The sequence below is a fragment of the Apiospora aurea genome, assembly GCF_038362705.1.
Source record: "Apiospora aurea strain CBS 24483 chromosome Unknown utg000001l_segment0_segment0, whole genome shotgun sequence".
Taxonomy (NCBI): Eukaryota; Fungi; Ascomycota; class Sordariomycetes; order Amphisphaeriales; family Apiosporaceae; genus Apiospora; species Apiospora aurea.
The window spans coordinates 1833224-1848440 of record NW_027117388.1 but is presented as its reverse complement, the minus strand read 5'-3'; the positions used below and the strand labels follow the sequence as shown (position 1 = coordinate 1848440).

Sequence of the window (15217 nt, the reverse complement as noted above, 5' to 3'; positions counted from 1 at the left end):
TATGCGCGACAGGCGGACATCGCCAGAAATGCCGCAGATGTTGACAGCAAAATCAGTCCATAACATCTGATGAACAGACATCCGAGTAAAAAGGACATGCAAGACAAGAGTAGAAAGTGCATCGTCGGGATGAGAGGACGCGCACTGTGCACGTCGTGCGGAAAAGGCCGACTGGACATTGACTCGAGCGTCTACCTCGCTATTTACCCATTGTAGCCTACGCTGTCAGTGGAAGGGTGGGGATAGGAACAGAGTTGGCGGCGATTGCCGCATGGTTTGGGGTGACATAGGTTCAGACGGCCGGTAACGAGCATGGCTACGTCAGGTAAAAGAGCACGAAGCATCATCTGCGCATTAGATCTAGTGATTACTTATTTGACTGAGTTTACACGTAACACAGCATTACTTCTTTATCCCTCCACGTCTATCCAAGCTCGCCTCCTGCTACCCCTTTCTCAATGCTTCTTCTTCTTCCCGCCCTCCCCGCGTCTGGCCGCGCGAGCCCGAGGCAGTTGGCCATCTTGTAGAAGACGTCGATGTTGGAGTAGGTGCCGCCGAAGGTCTCCTGGCAGGGCCCCATGGCGTAGACGGCGACGTCGGTCAGCGAGTGGACGCCCTGGGCCTCGTTGGTGGGCAGCGTGCCGTTGACGACGAAGCCGTCGGGCGCGTCCGCGCCGTTGGCGAAGTAGTCGGCCGACGAGTGGCCGGGCGTGTTGGTCGCGGGCGTCCGCGGCGTCGGGCTCAGCCGGTAGTTCTCCCGGCGGTCCGGGTTGGCGCCGAAGCCGGCCGCGATGGCGTAGCGGGGGTCCCACTGAGAGGTGGTGGTTAGCCAGAGCGCTCTAGGACGGGAATCGTTACTCGGGATATGGTAAGACTCACGTTGACGGGGAAGTTGGGGCCGGTCGAGTACGAGACGCCGGGGGCCTCGACCTGGTAGTTAGACAGACCCGAGTTCTGGTAGACGCCGACGGCCTTGCGGCGCTCGCGATCGGTCTTCTGGTCGCGAAGGTACTGCGTATCGACGCCGCCAAAGACATCGAACCCGTGGCCGTGGTCGGCGGTGACCAGGACCAGCGTCGACTCGAGCTCGCCGATGGCCTCGAGGTGCGCGACGGTGGCGCGGACCGTGTCGTCGAGCTCGAGGAGGTCGCCGAGCGCGCGGTCGTAGTCGAGCGCGTGCATCTGCTTGTCGATGGAGGCGGCCTCGGACATGAGGAAGAAGCCCCGGTCGCCGCCGCGCCGGTGCAGGACGTCGATGGCCTTGAGGGTCATGTCCTTGAGGCCCGGCAGGTCGGTGGCGGCCGCCTTGGCGCCCGAGGGGTCGTTGGTCAGGTTCTTGGTGTTGTCGGGCAGGATGTTGCGGTCGATCCAGACGGGCAGGTTGGAACGGCAGAAGATGCCCAGGGCTTTCTCGTTGTTGGGGATCGCGGCCAGGGCCGTCTTGTTCCAGCTCACGGTGTAGTTGGCCTTGGCGAACTCCTGGTAGTAGTCCTTGCCTTGGTAGGATCCGGAACCGGCAATGAATTGCTCAGCACCGCCGCCGACTACATCATGCTCATTAGCGTACGTCCAGACAAAAAATAGGACAGCATATGTCGGTTCTAACTTACAGTACACATCGGGGCCTCCATGGTTGGTCCAGGTGTAGTTGGTGACGCTATTCAGAGCCTGGTCGATAAGGGGGCCATATGCACCACGGGACCGAGTGTGGGCAGTCAGGGCGGTAGGGGTGGCATCCGCAATGAAGGCGGTGGAGACGGCGCCCCATGCGGAACCCCAGATACGCTTGAGCAGCTCCACAATGGTCTCGACTTTGGGATCGTCGTAGATGTCGGGAGACGAGTCGGCGTAAACACTGGCACGGTCAGCTCGCTACATATAAGTGTTGGTGCTTCTTCTGATACTCACCCCATAGCGTTGACGGTCGACTTGTGACCAGAGTATAGGGCAGAAGCCGAGTTGGCACTGTCGGTGATGAAGGTATCGATGGAGTGGGTCTGCGGCGCAAGTCAGCGGAGGGGTGAATAGCAAGGCATCTGCCAGGACTTGGATCATACCATCTGGTGGCCGATGACGGGGAAGTGGTCGAGCTGCAGGTTCGACTGGTACTTCCCGTTGATGGTCTTGTGACCCAGAAGACGGGCGGCAGTAATCATGTTGGTCGTCATACCGTCACCTTTCGCATCGTTAGCGCTTGCGACATAGCCGCCTCTTCAACATGTATGATGCTTACCGATGAAGAGGATGATGTTCTTGGCCTTCTTCTCGGTAGCCAGAGGGCGGACGACCCATTCGGCGGTCGTCTTCTGCCCGTCGTAGTAGTTGAGCGTGACCGTGTACTTGCCCGGCTCGTACAGGGCCAGCCGCCGGTAGATCTTGGAGGCGACATTGACGACCGATGCCTGCTTGGCGTCCTCGGCGTAGAGGTCCTCGTACCACTTGAACGTCCACTTCTCGACCTGGGGCTCGTCGAGCTTGAAGAACTTGGCGACGTCCTCGGCGGCGCCGCCGCCCTCCTTCGCAATGGTCACGGTGAACTTCTCATCCGGCACGCCGTTGTTGAAGGCCTCGGACCCATTGACGGGGGCGTGGACCTCGAGGCGGAGGTCGAAGTACTGGCCGGGCAGGAAATCCTGCTGGTCCGGTGGCTGGGTCTCCGTGTTAGTCGATGGATGCCTTGTTACATTACGCAGACACTGTCAAGAGCTTACCAGCACGCAACCCAATGTGGGACAGGTACCTAGTCTCTGGTAGTATTGCTGTGAATATTGGTTAGTTACGTAAAAGTCCGTGACGCGTATGAGGATTGGCGTGACGTACACCCGAGACAGCAGTCAATGAAGTTGCCAGTACGGCAAGAGTGTTCAGTCTAGCCATCATCTCGACGGCATCAGACCAATCAAACCGATAGACTCTGCTTCACCACGTGCGACTTGTGAACCTTAAGGGCAAGATAGCACAGAGCACTGCATGCAGGAGAATCCGGCTGGTTATATACGAGTTACCCGGATCCAATGCAGTGGAACGCTAACCTTGCTTAAGGATGTACGGACATGGTCTCAGCAGCAACATCAGCGAGTGGACATTGCCCATTGGAGATATCATGGTGAAAAAATCCTCGGCTGGGGTGATGATGGCATGCCAAGGACACCACGGCTGCATTGTACATATTGTGCATGCAAGTGACATTAGGTTCAGAGTAGATAACCAGCTCGCTTGGGTTCACAGGAATCACGGTAGCTATAGAGCCCACGTGCTCTGATGGATGACAGGAACCCAACACACAACTGAATAGACTAATTGGCGGCATATCAACAAAGCAAGCGCGCCGAAGTTTGGGTTTGGCGTCATTGACTTGAATTTAACAGCCTCTGTCACGATTGAGCGCGGGGGCAACATGGGAAACACACCGAAGGCGAGGCGTTCCTGGCAACCTTGTATGCTTGGCAACTAGATGCTGACGGGCGAGTGTGCAGATGCAGGACGTCCACGACCGGTAAGAATGGGAGTCGAGGAAACGTGGACAGGATTCGCCGATGTGATTGGCCGGTTGTGGGAGACGTTAGATGCATCTTTCCCATCCCACGCTGGCTTGGCATATTGGCTCAGCTTGGTCGCTTTTGCGCGGGCTTGGCAATACGCCGCACTGCAACTACGAAAGAGTCGAAAAGGTCATACTGGTTGGTTTTGGTGGTACGTAAATATTGGGGCCATATATCAACAGAACAGTGGTCTGCTGGTAGACATCCAGAACCTAGCATACCGGCTCGTTCCAGCCGCATCACTGTTCAGTAGGCATAGCGCTGCGAGGCGCCATCAGACTTACCCGATCGGGCACCGAGACACTGTTCCCGGCAGGACGGACGGGCATTCATGGTTTGCTTCGGAGAATACCAGGCGACGCATCGCACGCACCGTCCCCGGTCCCTCGGTCCCAATCATTTGGAATATTGGCCATGCAGGAAATACGCAGAGAAGTCTGCGACCTCAGGTTGCAGGCATCTCCTGCCACATTCTGGCCCACTCCTAGACACGAAGCGCTCCGCCGGCTTTTGTAGGGATATTCCGCAGTGGCACCAGAATTTGACTTTCAGGAACCGATCGTGGGCACAGTGGAGAAACATGAGCCAATCAATGCCCATAAGGTCATCACGCTGAGGCTTGATGTCCATACGGATATTGGAAAAGCTCTGGCTTATTGTACCAGACCGTCGTTCCCATGCCACTGTGATCAAGCCGAAAATTACCTAGATGAGGATTGCCTTCAAGCCCTTTCAATTTTCGCAAACCCTTCTTTGGCCAAAGCAGCAGCATCGGCCTCTGGAACTAATGGCGTCTCGCTTCCGCCCGCTGCCGGACCCGTTACGGCCAAACCCGCCGCCTCAGCAGCCGCTACCTGATCGGGAGTTCCATCACCTTCAAGCCTGTTCCAAGGAGCCTTGTTGATCTTGGGCTGTGCTGCTTCCGGTTTGAAGTGGTAGCCGCGTGCACGCGGTCGCACCCCAGTGCCTAGGGGCAGCTCCGACTCATAACATTTGTTGAACTGGGTGGCCTTTTCCTCGAAAGTCCCATCAGCTATTGCCAGCCGAATTTGCCGGAAGAACTCGCTCATGACATGATGGTTGTGTATCTGCAAAAGTGTCCAGCCGAGCATTTCTCTGGCGTTCATCAGGTGCTGCAGATAGGCGCGGTGGTGTTTCGTGCACGCGTAACAGCCACAACCTTCCATGAACGGTTTCACAGAGGTCTGATGCTCTTCGGACGACATATCAATGCCTAGAGGCTGAAGTCCGCTGGGACCTGTACTGGACGGGGCGAAGCTGTAGTTCAGCGCAATCCCCGCATCCGATACGTTGTTAACAAGAGGAGAAGCAAAAATGTCGACGCCAAGTCGAACATGTCGTAGAATCTGTTGAGGTGACTCGGGTGACTCCATCGACATACGAGGCAGATCCAAGAGCTGAGAGTGGTTTTTCAGATCATGCAGTATCTTAACATCGTAGAGCGTCAGGCCGTTTAGCTTAGCAGCATGCTCTTCGGCCATGTGCTTCAAGTACTCCCACTGCATGGGATACGACAACGGCAAAAGGGGCGCAAAAACCCGGATACCCGAAGGTTTCAGCGTCTTCTCTGGGTCGAGGTGCGTGAAGAACTCATCCAGCCACTCCTGAGTCCGCTTGACCATATAAACCTGTCGCTTTGCACCTGGCGTGGTGGAGCTGAAGGTCAGATCCGCCGGCGGGACGACAATGTCAGGCATAATCTGCTCGACCGCCGTGCAAAAGTTCTCACAGGTGACACGTTCAAAGCCTGTGGAGGTGAGGACCGAAATGTGCTTCGGACCATTGCCATTTTGAGCCACGACAGCAGGAGTCCTTCTAGGAGCCAGAATTGTGTATGTGGTGGATGGCGTGGCCGTGTAAGCGTGCAGGGGCCTGCAAGAGTCTTTGGGCAAGCTGAAGATTGCAGGCGACTTCCTCTTGCTGGACTTTTCTATGACTGGTAAGTCAGCACAAGAGATGCGAATAAGGATAGAGGTAGCGAGAGGCACCTACAGTCCTCCAAAGCCATATAAGCGGCCCGGATTTCGGTATGCTTGCTGATGACATCCGGGGTCAGGTGTGGGATGGCACCTCTTGATGTGACGCCCACAAAGGTCGGGGTGTCTAGAGGGGTCCGGTTGGCCGTCGCAAGACTGCCAACTCTTGCGGCCAGGCCGTGCTCAAGAGCAGGCTGTATGATTTTGAAGGACATATCGTCACCATTCACGGCAGGTGCACTCATGTTTTCGCCTGGAAGCTTGGCAGCAGGAATCCTGCAAAACCTAGTAGGGCTGATCTTTGATCTTTGCTTGTGCTCGAGGCCGGACGGCGCAGAACCACCTGCAAGAGTTTATACCGAGAACACAAATTCAACAACGATGGTGGCGGCGGAGCGAATGATTGCGCGTTGGTACAGCCGATACTACTTCCACTTTGGGCCGACGACGAAATGTTATTTTTGATCTCCACGGCCTCAAATGCAGAAAAGAAAAGCAGACTTGCCCGCTTTTGGTCGATTGGGTCTTGTTGAGACAGAGCAGTGTGTGCCAGTGCCAGTGTTGCGACCGACAGGAAGGGCGGGGGCCTGATTGGCACAAAAGCCCCCAAACTCCCAATCAAAACTCAGCCGGTTCGTCCGGAAAGCAGAGTCCCTAGGGTCCCGGTTAGTGTGTCTCTAGTCTCTACCAAGTAGTGTCCCTGCTACTGTCAGTGCCTGCCATCCCCCCCCAAGCTGAAACCCAAGCACCAAGCACCAAGCACCAAGCACCTTGCTCCACCGTCGTCAGCGCAGAGCCCGCCCCGTCGTCCATCATCCAACCAACTTTACCGTCATCCTTTGCTTGCTTCTTGCGTTGTCCTGCGTCGTACATATCCATGCTATTTGTGTTTGTAGTTGTTTCCCTCGTAGATATCCTTCACTTGGCATCATCTTCTGTTGTTTGATCCCACCACCTTTCACCGCTTGGCCGTCCACTGTTACACCTTCCGTCCCTACTTACTGTTTGCCTGTGATAGACCGCGTAATCCGGCCATTGCCCCTCCATCCTTCGTTTCGCCGTCTCGCGCCCGGTTGAAGACTTCATCCTTCGTCCTAGTCGAGTCTAGCCCGAGACCGCAAGCGCTTGCCAATGCTCCATTGCGTCGCAGGCCTGTCGCTTGTTGCTTGGCTGCGTATATCAAAACAGTAGAGAGATGGGCGGCGACAATCGAGACGAGTCCGTCCAAGTCGTTTCCGACGTAGAATCTTCCGAACCCTCCCGTTCCGATTCCCACTTTCACCACCACCCGGACGCCCCGATCGCACAAGCTGGACAGCTCGACATCGACGACAACGCGAACCTGCCAACACCGCGCTTCATGCAGGACGAAGGAGCATGGAAGCGATGGAAATGGGTGCCCTATCCGGCGCGCAAGCTCATCACCAAGGTCGCTACTTGGTCGAGAGGCCCGCCTGAGCCGAAAGACTGGAAGATCAATCCCCTCTTCCCAGCAGTACAGCATGCTCCGATTTGGCTACTGGAGCGATACCTCCCGAAAACGAAATACAAAGTTTGGTTATTCATGAGCTACGTCGCCATTTGGATTCTGACATTTTGTCTCGTAATGCGACAAGGCCTCTTGTCCAGCGAAGTCGCGCAATATGGGGTCCCTAGCGACATCAGCTGCGGCACGACGTATTGGATGCCCGGCAACCAATGCGGACTCGACGGGAGCGCATGCAGACCCTTCAGTGGTTCTGGCTTCGCATTCAAGTGCCCCGCCAACTGCGCCAGCTACCGAGTCCTGAACCCTCGAGCCGTGGGAACCCAAGAAGTCGTATACCAGCCACTCGTCGTGGGTGGTCCCGCCGACGGCGGCAATGTCTCGGCTGCTCGATATCGGGGCGACTCTTTCATATGCGGCTCGGCCATCCATGCCGGTGTTATTACCAATGGGGGAGGTGGATGTGGTGTTGTCCAACTGGACGGCCAGCATACGGGATTTCCGGCTTCGCCTCGCAACGGGATTGCCAGCATAGGCTTCGACTCGTACTTCCCACTGTCCTTCGGCTTCCCTGCCGGGTTTGAGTGCTCCTCCAAGGATGTCCGGTGGCCCCTGCTTGCGGTATCCGTGACGTTCACAGCTGTGCTGTCCCTTTTCACGACTTCTGCGCCGCTTTTCTTCTTTTCCGTCTTCATCGGGGTTTTTTGGCAAGTGGGTATGGCGTCCGATGCTCCGAGCCATACATCCATCGCCGGGCTCTTCTCGAATATATTGGGCAAGTTCCTCCCGGCCATGTTCGTGGCATGGGTCATGTACGACAAGATGGGCGTGAAGCGCACACTCAGGGGGCTGACTGCACAAGTCGAGAAAACCGTGCTTTGGCTTGGCGGTTGCTGGGTGGGCGCCCTCACCAACTATACCTTCGACTTCATCCCTATCCAGAGACTGAACGCCCACGATCTTCAGCAGCAGCCTGGAGCCAAGGCTGCGCTTGCTATCATCATAATCGTCTTGGTCGTCGTCATGGTCTCACAGGTCTGGTACTTCCGCCAAGAGGGGCGGCTCACCAAGTTCCTAAAGCTGTACCTGCTGTTCATCATCGGCATTGTTATATGCCTTGTCCTTCCGGACCTCAGTCTTCGCATCCACCACTATATCCTGGCCCTCCTGCTGCTGCCAGGGACAAGCATGCAGACTCGTCCGTCGCTGCTTTACCAGGGCATTCTCATGGGTCTGTTCATCAACGGAATCGCGCGATGGGGTTTCGACTCCGTGCTGCAGACATCCACTGCCTTGCAGGGAGATGGCCAATTCGAGTCTCCATTGCCGAACATCTTGACGCCCGTCATATCTCTGAATGCGCCGCTGTGGAACGTCACCTTCAACTGGGGTCCATCCCCTGGCCCCGAGTTTGATGGAATCAGTATCCTGGTCAATGACGTCGAACGCTTCAGAAGCTACTTTGGCGACGAGGACGCCAAGTATAGCTTTACCTGGACGCGCAACAGCAGCCTGAATCTGGACGAATACTTCAGGTTTGGCTACATGGATGGAAGCTCAAGTTGGGACTACTCCAAGGCGGGAACCTGGACCCCTGCCGGCGACTGGGTCGAGATGGCACCTGGTCCATCCAAGGTCAAGGCCAGGAGTTTAGACGGGGAATCCCCTGTGAAGCGAAGACGATAGGCTTGCCCATGACTGTACAATGTCACATTAGAAAGAACATAGCATACACGATTTCGAATAGATCTTCTATTTCCTAGACTAACCCTAAGTCATCTTTTACCAGTGCCAGATACTTCACTTTAAAGCCTGTTCTTCGGTTACAGTTCTTGGATAACTAAAAACTTACATATCCTATATCTTGACTCACCTGCTTACCTTTTATCTTTCAGAGCCTCTCCCGCGCCTGCGACCGCATCGACCGCAGATCCCCGCACTTATTCTTGTGCTGCATGCTGCGGTCGAACAGCCGAGCCGACGAAGCGGACGAGTCGGACGCGGCCTCGTCCTGCTCGACGATGCGGACCATCTTCCGCGCCCCGACGTCCTGGATCGCGGGGTCCGCGGCCGCATCCCGGCGCTGCTGCTCGAGGTGTTGTTTCAGGACCGCCTCCCCGCTGGATTCGGGCGCAGGGGCGCTGCCGGACTCGTAGTACCCGGCGCTCCACACGCCGGCGCGGCGCTTGTCCCGCTTGGACATGGCGGCGTTGCCGCTCGGGGTGCTGTTCCGGCGCGTCGTGGTGTCGGAAGTGGTAGCAGGAGAGATCACAGCATCCTCGCAGTTCGACAGCTCCATCAGCGAGTTCCAGGCACGCTTGGCGGCGGTGGGCGGCGGGGTCGGCTTGGGACGAACGGATCGCTTGGCCGCGAGGGTATGGTGGGTCGATGCCGCCGAGGACGAGTGCGAGTGCGAGTGCGAGTGCGAGTGCGAGGTGGAGGGGCGGGGGATCAGGGAGGGTCTCCGGGGCCGGGCCGAAGTCAGAGCCGAGTGCGCGTCGGCCGGCGGGCAGTCGTCCGGGTACTGCGATATGGCCTCGGTGTAGGCGGCGCGGGCCTCGGGGACCCGGCCGAGGGCGCGCAGGACGTCGCCGCGCAGGACCGCGGCCTCGGCGAGGCTCTGCTTCAGGGCGCGGGCGCGGTGCGCCTTGGCGGAGCCGTCTTCTTCGTCCTCGTCGTCTTCGTCGTCGTTCTCGTCTTGGAGGTCGCGCGACATGGTCGTCGCCTCGTGCAGGATCCGGAGGGCTTCGCGGTGGTCGTGGATGCTGGGGTGGGGGGATCGCGGCGAGGGTGCGCTGGACTTCGGCGATGAGGGCGTCGATGTCGGATTGCAGGCTGGATTTCTCCTCGGGAGAGAGGCTGAAGGATGCGAAGGGGGCCATGGTGGCTTGACTTAGTGGTGGTGAAATGAAAGTGAAAATGCTGGTACAGATAAACGGATTTAAAACGAATGGAGGAAGGTCTTGACTCTTCGGTGGAAATCCTGTGGTTTCGGGTGAGAGCGGGAAAGGGGGGGCTGTTCGAGAGTCAAGACTTGGGATAAAAAGACAAAAAGGGAGGAAATGCGGTCAACGCTGTAAACTGTATAGCAGACTTGCAGATGATGCTATTATTTTGGACCTGGATCAGTAGCAAACTCTTCCCTATATACATATTTCGAACCCATTGTCCTCAAGAAGACTCAATAGTCTTTGTGCCCTCCATGTCGCCATTCTTTTTGTAAACTGGGACACGATGATCTTTGTAGTAATTACGTATAAAGAAATAAAGCCTTGATCTCAACAACAAAGCAGCCGTGCTAGTATTTTCTGGAACATAGCCTCCAATGTAGGCTACCAGTATAGACAGTAGGAGTCTCCATAGGCGTTCTCACAGTCGGTCGTCCTGTCAGATATCAAACATTGGCCATGGTGGCGGTGGGAGAGGTCATGACTGAAAATTGGTTGATCCTCCAGTACATCATCCGCAGCTGGAACTATGAAAGTTCTGTAGTCGTCCATGATCACATGTAGCCCCTGAAGCGAGCAAAATAACTGGTACATGTAACACTTTTACTTTCCGCAATCTGGAGCGCGAAATGCCACCAAGCCGAAATTTGCTCTCCCCACCATTACCTTTGCTTCGTCCGTTTTTAGAGGTTTGGAATTCGTTTGTCCTGTTACCTTTACTTCTCCTTGGACTAGAGGTCATTAACCACCGGGGAAAGCGCTTCATTTACCCCCAGAAGTACCCCGTTTCAGCAGCCCCAGCGCATTTTGTCTCTGGAAGAGCCAATTCTCAATATGTCCCAATTCCACCCCTTTCCGCGTCTACCCCCTGAGCTCCGCCAACAAATATGGCAGCTGAGCCTAGAGCCTAGAGAGCTCATCATCAGGAGCAATAACCTCAGCCAAACCGCCCTGCAAGCCAAGCCGCCCGCCCAGCTCCACGCCTGCCACGAGTCCCGCGCCTATCTCGCGGGACGCCTCTATGTCCAGGCCTTCCGCACGAAACAGAACGCCAACCTCTACGACTGGGTTAACTTTGACGCCGACATCATCTACGCTAACTCGTTCTCCCTGGGCCGGCTTTCCGACCAGAAGCTGGCGCGGACCCAGCGGCTGGTCCTCGCGGGCGTGGACTCCTTCTTCTTCCTCAACCAGCACTACGACGAGCTGCGCCGGCGGATGCCGGCGCTGCGGGACGCGACCGTCCTGTCCCGTGGCCTCGACGGGGTCCTCGAAGAGACCTGGTTGGACGGCTGGGCGCAAGGCTTCTTCAAGCTGTACCACAATGAAAAAGAGGGCGCAGTATCAATCTACCTGCGCACCCTCGCGCCGCACGACAGGAAGGCGTGGACGGCTGCGGAGCTGAACCCGGACAACTACTACGAGCAGTGGCGCATAATGCACGACCGAGGATTTCCGGTAGTACGCATTCGGATCAACCGACGAAGGTAACAAAGAGGCATCGTAAGATAGGACTCGTGTCGATGGGTATAGTCGATGGATACAGTCGTTGGATGCAGTTGATCCTCACATCAGGGGCGGGTAGACAGCTTCTCACAGCGAAGGTTTCCAGTTGTGAAATATAAGTCGCCTGAACACATACAATGACAGGGGTCAACGAGCCATCAAACGTTGTTGTATTTGAACATAACACGTGTGGCGAAATTTTAATATATTTAGCTGGCATGTACTCCGCTTGTCTTATAATACGAATTGGTGTTACAGGAACTAAGTAGATAGTCTCTCTACTGGTAGGACAGGGTCCATACTCCGCCACATAATGCGTACACATAATTCTAAAATATCTTCTTCAGCCCCCAACCGACCGCCAAGACGCGGGCACCAAAGTAACAGCTCATGGCGATGGTGTAGGATAGGGCAGAGAAGATGATGACGGCCTTCCACCCCGTCTCGGTCGAGCCGAGGTCGCGCAGGGCGCCCCCGATGGGCAGGCTGGTGAGGGTGCCGAAGCTGGCGACCATGAGCGCGGTCGAGAAGAAGCGGCCGTAGCTGCGCGAGTCGCACAGCTGCCCGAGGCAGACGGGGTAGAGGCCGAGGTTGCTGCCGCTCGCGAACCCAAAGGTGAGCACGAAGACGATGAGCAGCGGCCACGAGTCACGCGCGGGTAGCCAGAACGCCAGAATGGTGATGACGCAGAGCGCGATGGTCATGACGATGACGTTGAACCGACCAATGCGGTCCGCGAAGAAGCCCGGGACGAAGCGGCCGAAGAAGGAGCCCACGTTGAGCAGGGCCAGCAGTGTGTAGGACGAGTTGGCCTCGTGGCCGTAGTCGGCGGCGTAGGAGACGATGAAGGTCAGGGGGATGAAGATGCCCCACTCCATGAACCAGATGCCGGCGCAGCTGAGGGTGAACTTGGGGTCCCGGAAGATGGTGAAGTCGGGCAGTACCGAGACGACCTTGTCGCTCGGAGGCAGGCGCGTATGGATCAGGACGTTGGCGGGTATCGAGAGCCCCAGCAGAATAAAGCCAATTATTCGCGTCGTCCAGGCAAAGCCCACCTTGGGGAGCAGGCCCTGCATGAGCAAGGGGAAAGCGATACCACCAACCGACCCGGCCGTGGCGGCTATGCCCGTAGCAAAGCCGCGACGAGCCTTGAAGAAGTGCGCAATGGCTCCGTAGGCAGGGACGTTCAGTAGTGCACCACCAATGCCGGCCAAAACAGCGTACGTCAGCATGATCTGGTAGTAGCCTGCAAGAGTTGGTTAGCTATGGATATATCTCCTCAAGGGGAAGCTCTGGGGTCTGTAGCGTGTACTTACTGGTACATAGGCCAAGCAGCATTTGGCTGGCAACGGTCAGCATACTTCCAGCCGCGACGAGGGCTCTCGGTCCGTGGCGGTCAAAGATGGGCCCAGCTTGCATGCCGGCGAAGAAGACGATGAAGAGGTAGACGCTGAAGATCCATCCTATGGTCGAGGGGTCGTACCCTTTCAGCTGGTGCTGGGTGAAGTAAGACTCGAAGACGGCGGCGCTGTTGATGATGCCAAAGACGGAGAGCATGGCACAGAAAGAGCCAAACACGACAGACCAGGCTTTTAGCCCACCCTCGGGGAAGGTGTCCTCATCGTCATGGCAGATGTTCTCGCTGTCCGAGGAGTCGGAGCTCACGAACAGAGGGTTCTGCGGATTGGAAGCGTCGAGCTGCGGCGGCCTCTTATCCGAGTGCATGTCTGGAAGGTTCGGCTGAGCAGTCGAACCAACAGTTTGATTTACGAAGCAGCTGTCATCTGCATTTTGGTAGTTTGGTACCATGGAAGTCTTGCCGTTTGAGCTTCACAAAAAGAAAAGAGGAAAACGAAAAAAAGAGACCGAACGCGAGAGAGAGCGAGCGAACGATTGACGAACGCTCTCTTGCAAGAGAACAGCCGATGCTCGACAGATGCTGTGGGGGCTCTCAGCGAGTGAATCGGTCAATCCGCGATGAATCAATCACGACGGCTGAGCATTTATGAATTCCAGACTGCAATACTCCTAAACCCCCAGACATGCCAGCTTCAGCAGAGAGGAACGCAGGCAAGCGAGAAACCGCAGGACTGCAATAAACGAGTGTTGCAGAGGTCCAGGACACTGACGTAGAGTTGTGTGACGGGAACTACTGCAGTTGGAAATGAACAAAAAAAGGAAGCAAATTTGTACTTTTTTTTCGCCCGTCGAGTTTGGCCAAAGTGGGTCAGAATGCTGCAACCGCCACCGACAAACGCACACACGACCAACTCGCGACTGCCACCAACATCAACATCAACACCACACCGCACGCAGTCACCGTCCCGACGTCCCTGGCTCCCTAGGCTCCCCCAGACATTCCAGGCCCCATCCGCTCCACGATCATCTGTGCTGACCGTCCTCCAGTTTGGCGGTAAACTCGACGCGCCGGGGTCGGAGCCGGCCGTCCACCAGTTGCCATTACCTAATGACCCCATACAATGGTCTCCACCGACTCTCACCTACGGCGCAGCGGACGCGTGCGGGTGGCAGTAGTGCTGAGGGGGTTTCCCCGAGCAAATACTCACACGCTTGCTGTGTCTTGTGTGGGTATGTAGGACTCCCAGTACCCGTCAGTTTCGGTTTGTCTGGATGGGTCAGCCTGGTTTGCCACCCAGCTCGTATCCTTGGCGCCTGCTTCTATCCACTCGAATTGGCCTTCAGACTCGACGGAATCGCAGTCACCCACGCGACCCGAGATGTCTCGGACAAATACTTCTCGCCTCGCCTCGCCCACTTGCCCGTTCGTCAACCCTTCTACCTGGCTCGTCCCCGTCCCGGGCTGCGAGCTGATTTGCCATACGTTGCGGCCGTTGGAGATCCTTTTAAGCCGATAGTGCTCCTCCCAGACAAACTCGCCAGAACGAGAGACACCGTCTCGGGGCTGCGACCTATGCGCCAGGAAGGCCGGTAAGACAACATTAGGAAGACTGACGCCTCGGATAATCGTGAGGGACTCCAGATTGGCGCAATTGGCCAATGCCTTCGCTGCCTCGGCCTGTTGCTTACTGGTCAGTAGCTGCTCAAACATACATGTACCTATAGAGAATATGGATGCCCACGAAAAGTACCATCTGGCCCTCCTCCGGCGCTATCTTGAGCACTCGCAACCGCGGTAGGGCGGAGACTATGGAGCGAATGGTTTCCGCGGACTGAAGCATGCACCTGGAGCCAGGCCGGGTTCCGCTGTAGGATATATCCAGCGTCTCCAAGCCCTTGTGCGTAAGGATTGCTTGCAGTTGTATTTTCGAAAACGCGGGATCGATGGTGGTACCCAACTCCTGATAGACATTGTTCGGTATTTCCAGAGTCGTAAGGGTGTGGAAAGAGGTGATGAAACTCATCGCGGCCCGCCACTTAGCCTCTGCCCCCTCGTCAGCCGGCGAGATAAACATCTCGATCACCAAGGTGCGTAACTTGGGTTGAACATCCTCAGGTATCGCCCTGAATACTTTGGTAAGGCGTCCAGATAGACCAACAGTAGGGGCGTAGACAGCTAGCTTTGTAAGGTTTGGAAAATCAACAGCCGTGAACAATGAGTCCAGCATGTCCTGTTCATCCAGGTCCCATTGGAAGCCGAGGCCGACAGACTGCAGCTTAGTCAAGGCAAGTTTTTTTGAACATAAATGCCAAGTTGGCCTCCGGTCTAAGCAGCATCTCCAGGCCCCGTAGTGTCGTGGCCGAGTTACCGAGAATGGA

General features: G+C 56.4%; 7 protein-coding genes across 7 annotated transcripts; 2 read left to right on the top strand and 5 right to left on the bottom strand.

The window, feature by feature from the left end:
• Window positions 1-424: 424 nt before the first annotated feature.
• On the bottom strand, window positions 425-2880 carry PG986_000584 (uncharacterized protein; the record flags this gene model as incomplete). The annotated part of the gene is made up of 8 exons (XM_066836806.1): window positions 425-811; window positions 880-1544; window positions 1611-1855; window positions 1909-1997; window positions 2058-2176; window positions 2234-2648; window positions 2712-2759; window positions 2821-2880. The coding sequence occupies 8 exons, from the start codon at window positions 2878-2880 to the stop codon at window positions 425-427; spliced, it is 2028 nt and encodes a 675-aa protein (XP_066705699.1).
• Window positions 2881-4264: 1384 nt separating this feature from the next.
• PG986_000583 (uncharacterized protein) lies at window positions 4265-5784 on the bottom strand (the record flags this gene model as incomplete). The annotated part of the gene is made up of 2 exons (XM_066836805.1): window positions 4265-5499; window positions 5556-5784. 2 exons carry the CDS (start codon window positions 5782-5784, stop codon window positions 4265-4267), a joined length of 1464 nt encoding a protein of 487 aa, XP_066705698.1.
• Window positions 5785-6734: 950 nt separating this feature from the next.
• On the top strand, window positions 6735-8711 carry PG986_000582 (LCCL domain containing protein; the record flags this gene model as incomplete). Its single annotated transcript, XM_066836804.1, has 1 exon — window positions 6735-8711. One exon carries the CDS (start codon window positions 6735-6737, stop codon window positions 8709-8711), a length of 1977 nt encoding a protein of 658 aa, XP_066705697.1.
• Window positions 8712-8916: 205 nt separating this feature from the next.
• On the bottom strand, window positions 8917-10434 carry PG986_000581 (uncharacterized protein; the record flags this gene model as incomplete). The annotated part of the gene is made up of 2 exons (XM_066836803.1): window positions 8917-9825; window positions 10426-10434. 2 exons carry the CDS (start codon window positions 10432-10434, stop codon window positions 8917-8919), a joined length of 918 nt encoding a protein of 305 aa, XP_066705696.1.
• Window positions 10435-10807: 373 nt separating this feature from the next.
• PG986_000580 (uncharacterized protein) lies at window positions 10808-11464 on the top strand (the record flags this gene model as incomplete). Its single annotated transcript, XM_066836802.1, has 1 exon — window positions 10808-11464. One exon carries the CDS (start codon window positions 10808-10810, stop codon window positions 11462-11464), a length of 657 nt encoding a protein of 218 aa, XP_066705695.1.
• Window positions 11465-11808: 344 nt separating this feature from the next.
• Window positions 11809-13288, bottom strand: PG986_000579 (uncharacterized protein; the record flags this gene model as incomplete). The annotated part of the gene is made up of 2 exons (XM_066836801.1): window positions 11809-12725; window positions 12796-13288. The coding sequence occupies 2 exons, from the start codon at window positions 13286-13288 to the stop codon at window positions 11809-11811; spliced, it is 1410 nt and encodes a 469-aa protein (XP_066705694.1).
• A 754-nt stretch (window positions 13289-14042) lies between these two features.
• On the bottom strand, window positions 14043-14913 carry PG986_000578 (uncharacterized protein; the record flags this gene model as incomplete). Its single annotated transcript, XM_066836800.1, has 2 exons — window positions 14043-14516; window positions 14590-14913. 2 exons carry the CDS (start codon window positions 14911-14913, stop codon window positions 14043-14045), a joined length of 798 nt encoding a protein of 265 aa, XP_066705693.1.
• Window positions 14914-15217: the final 304 nt, after the last annotated feature.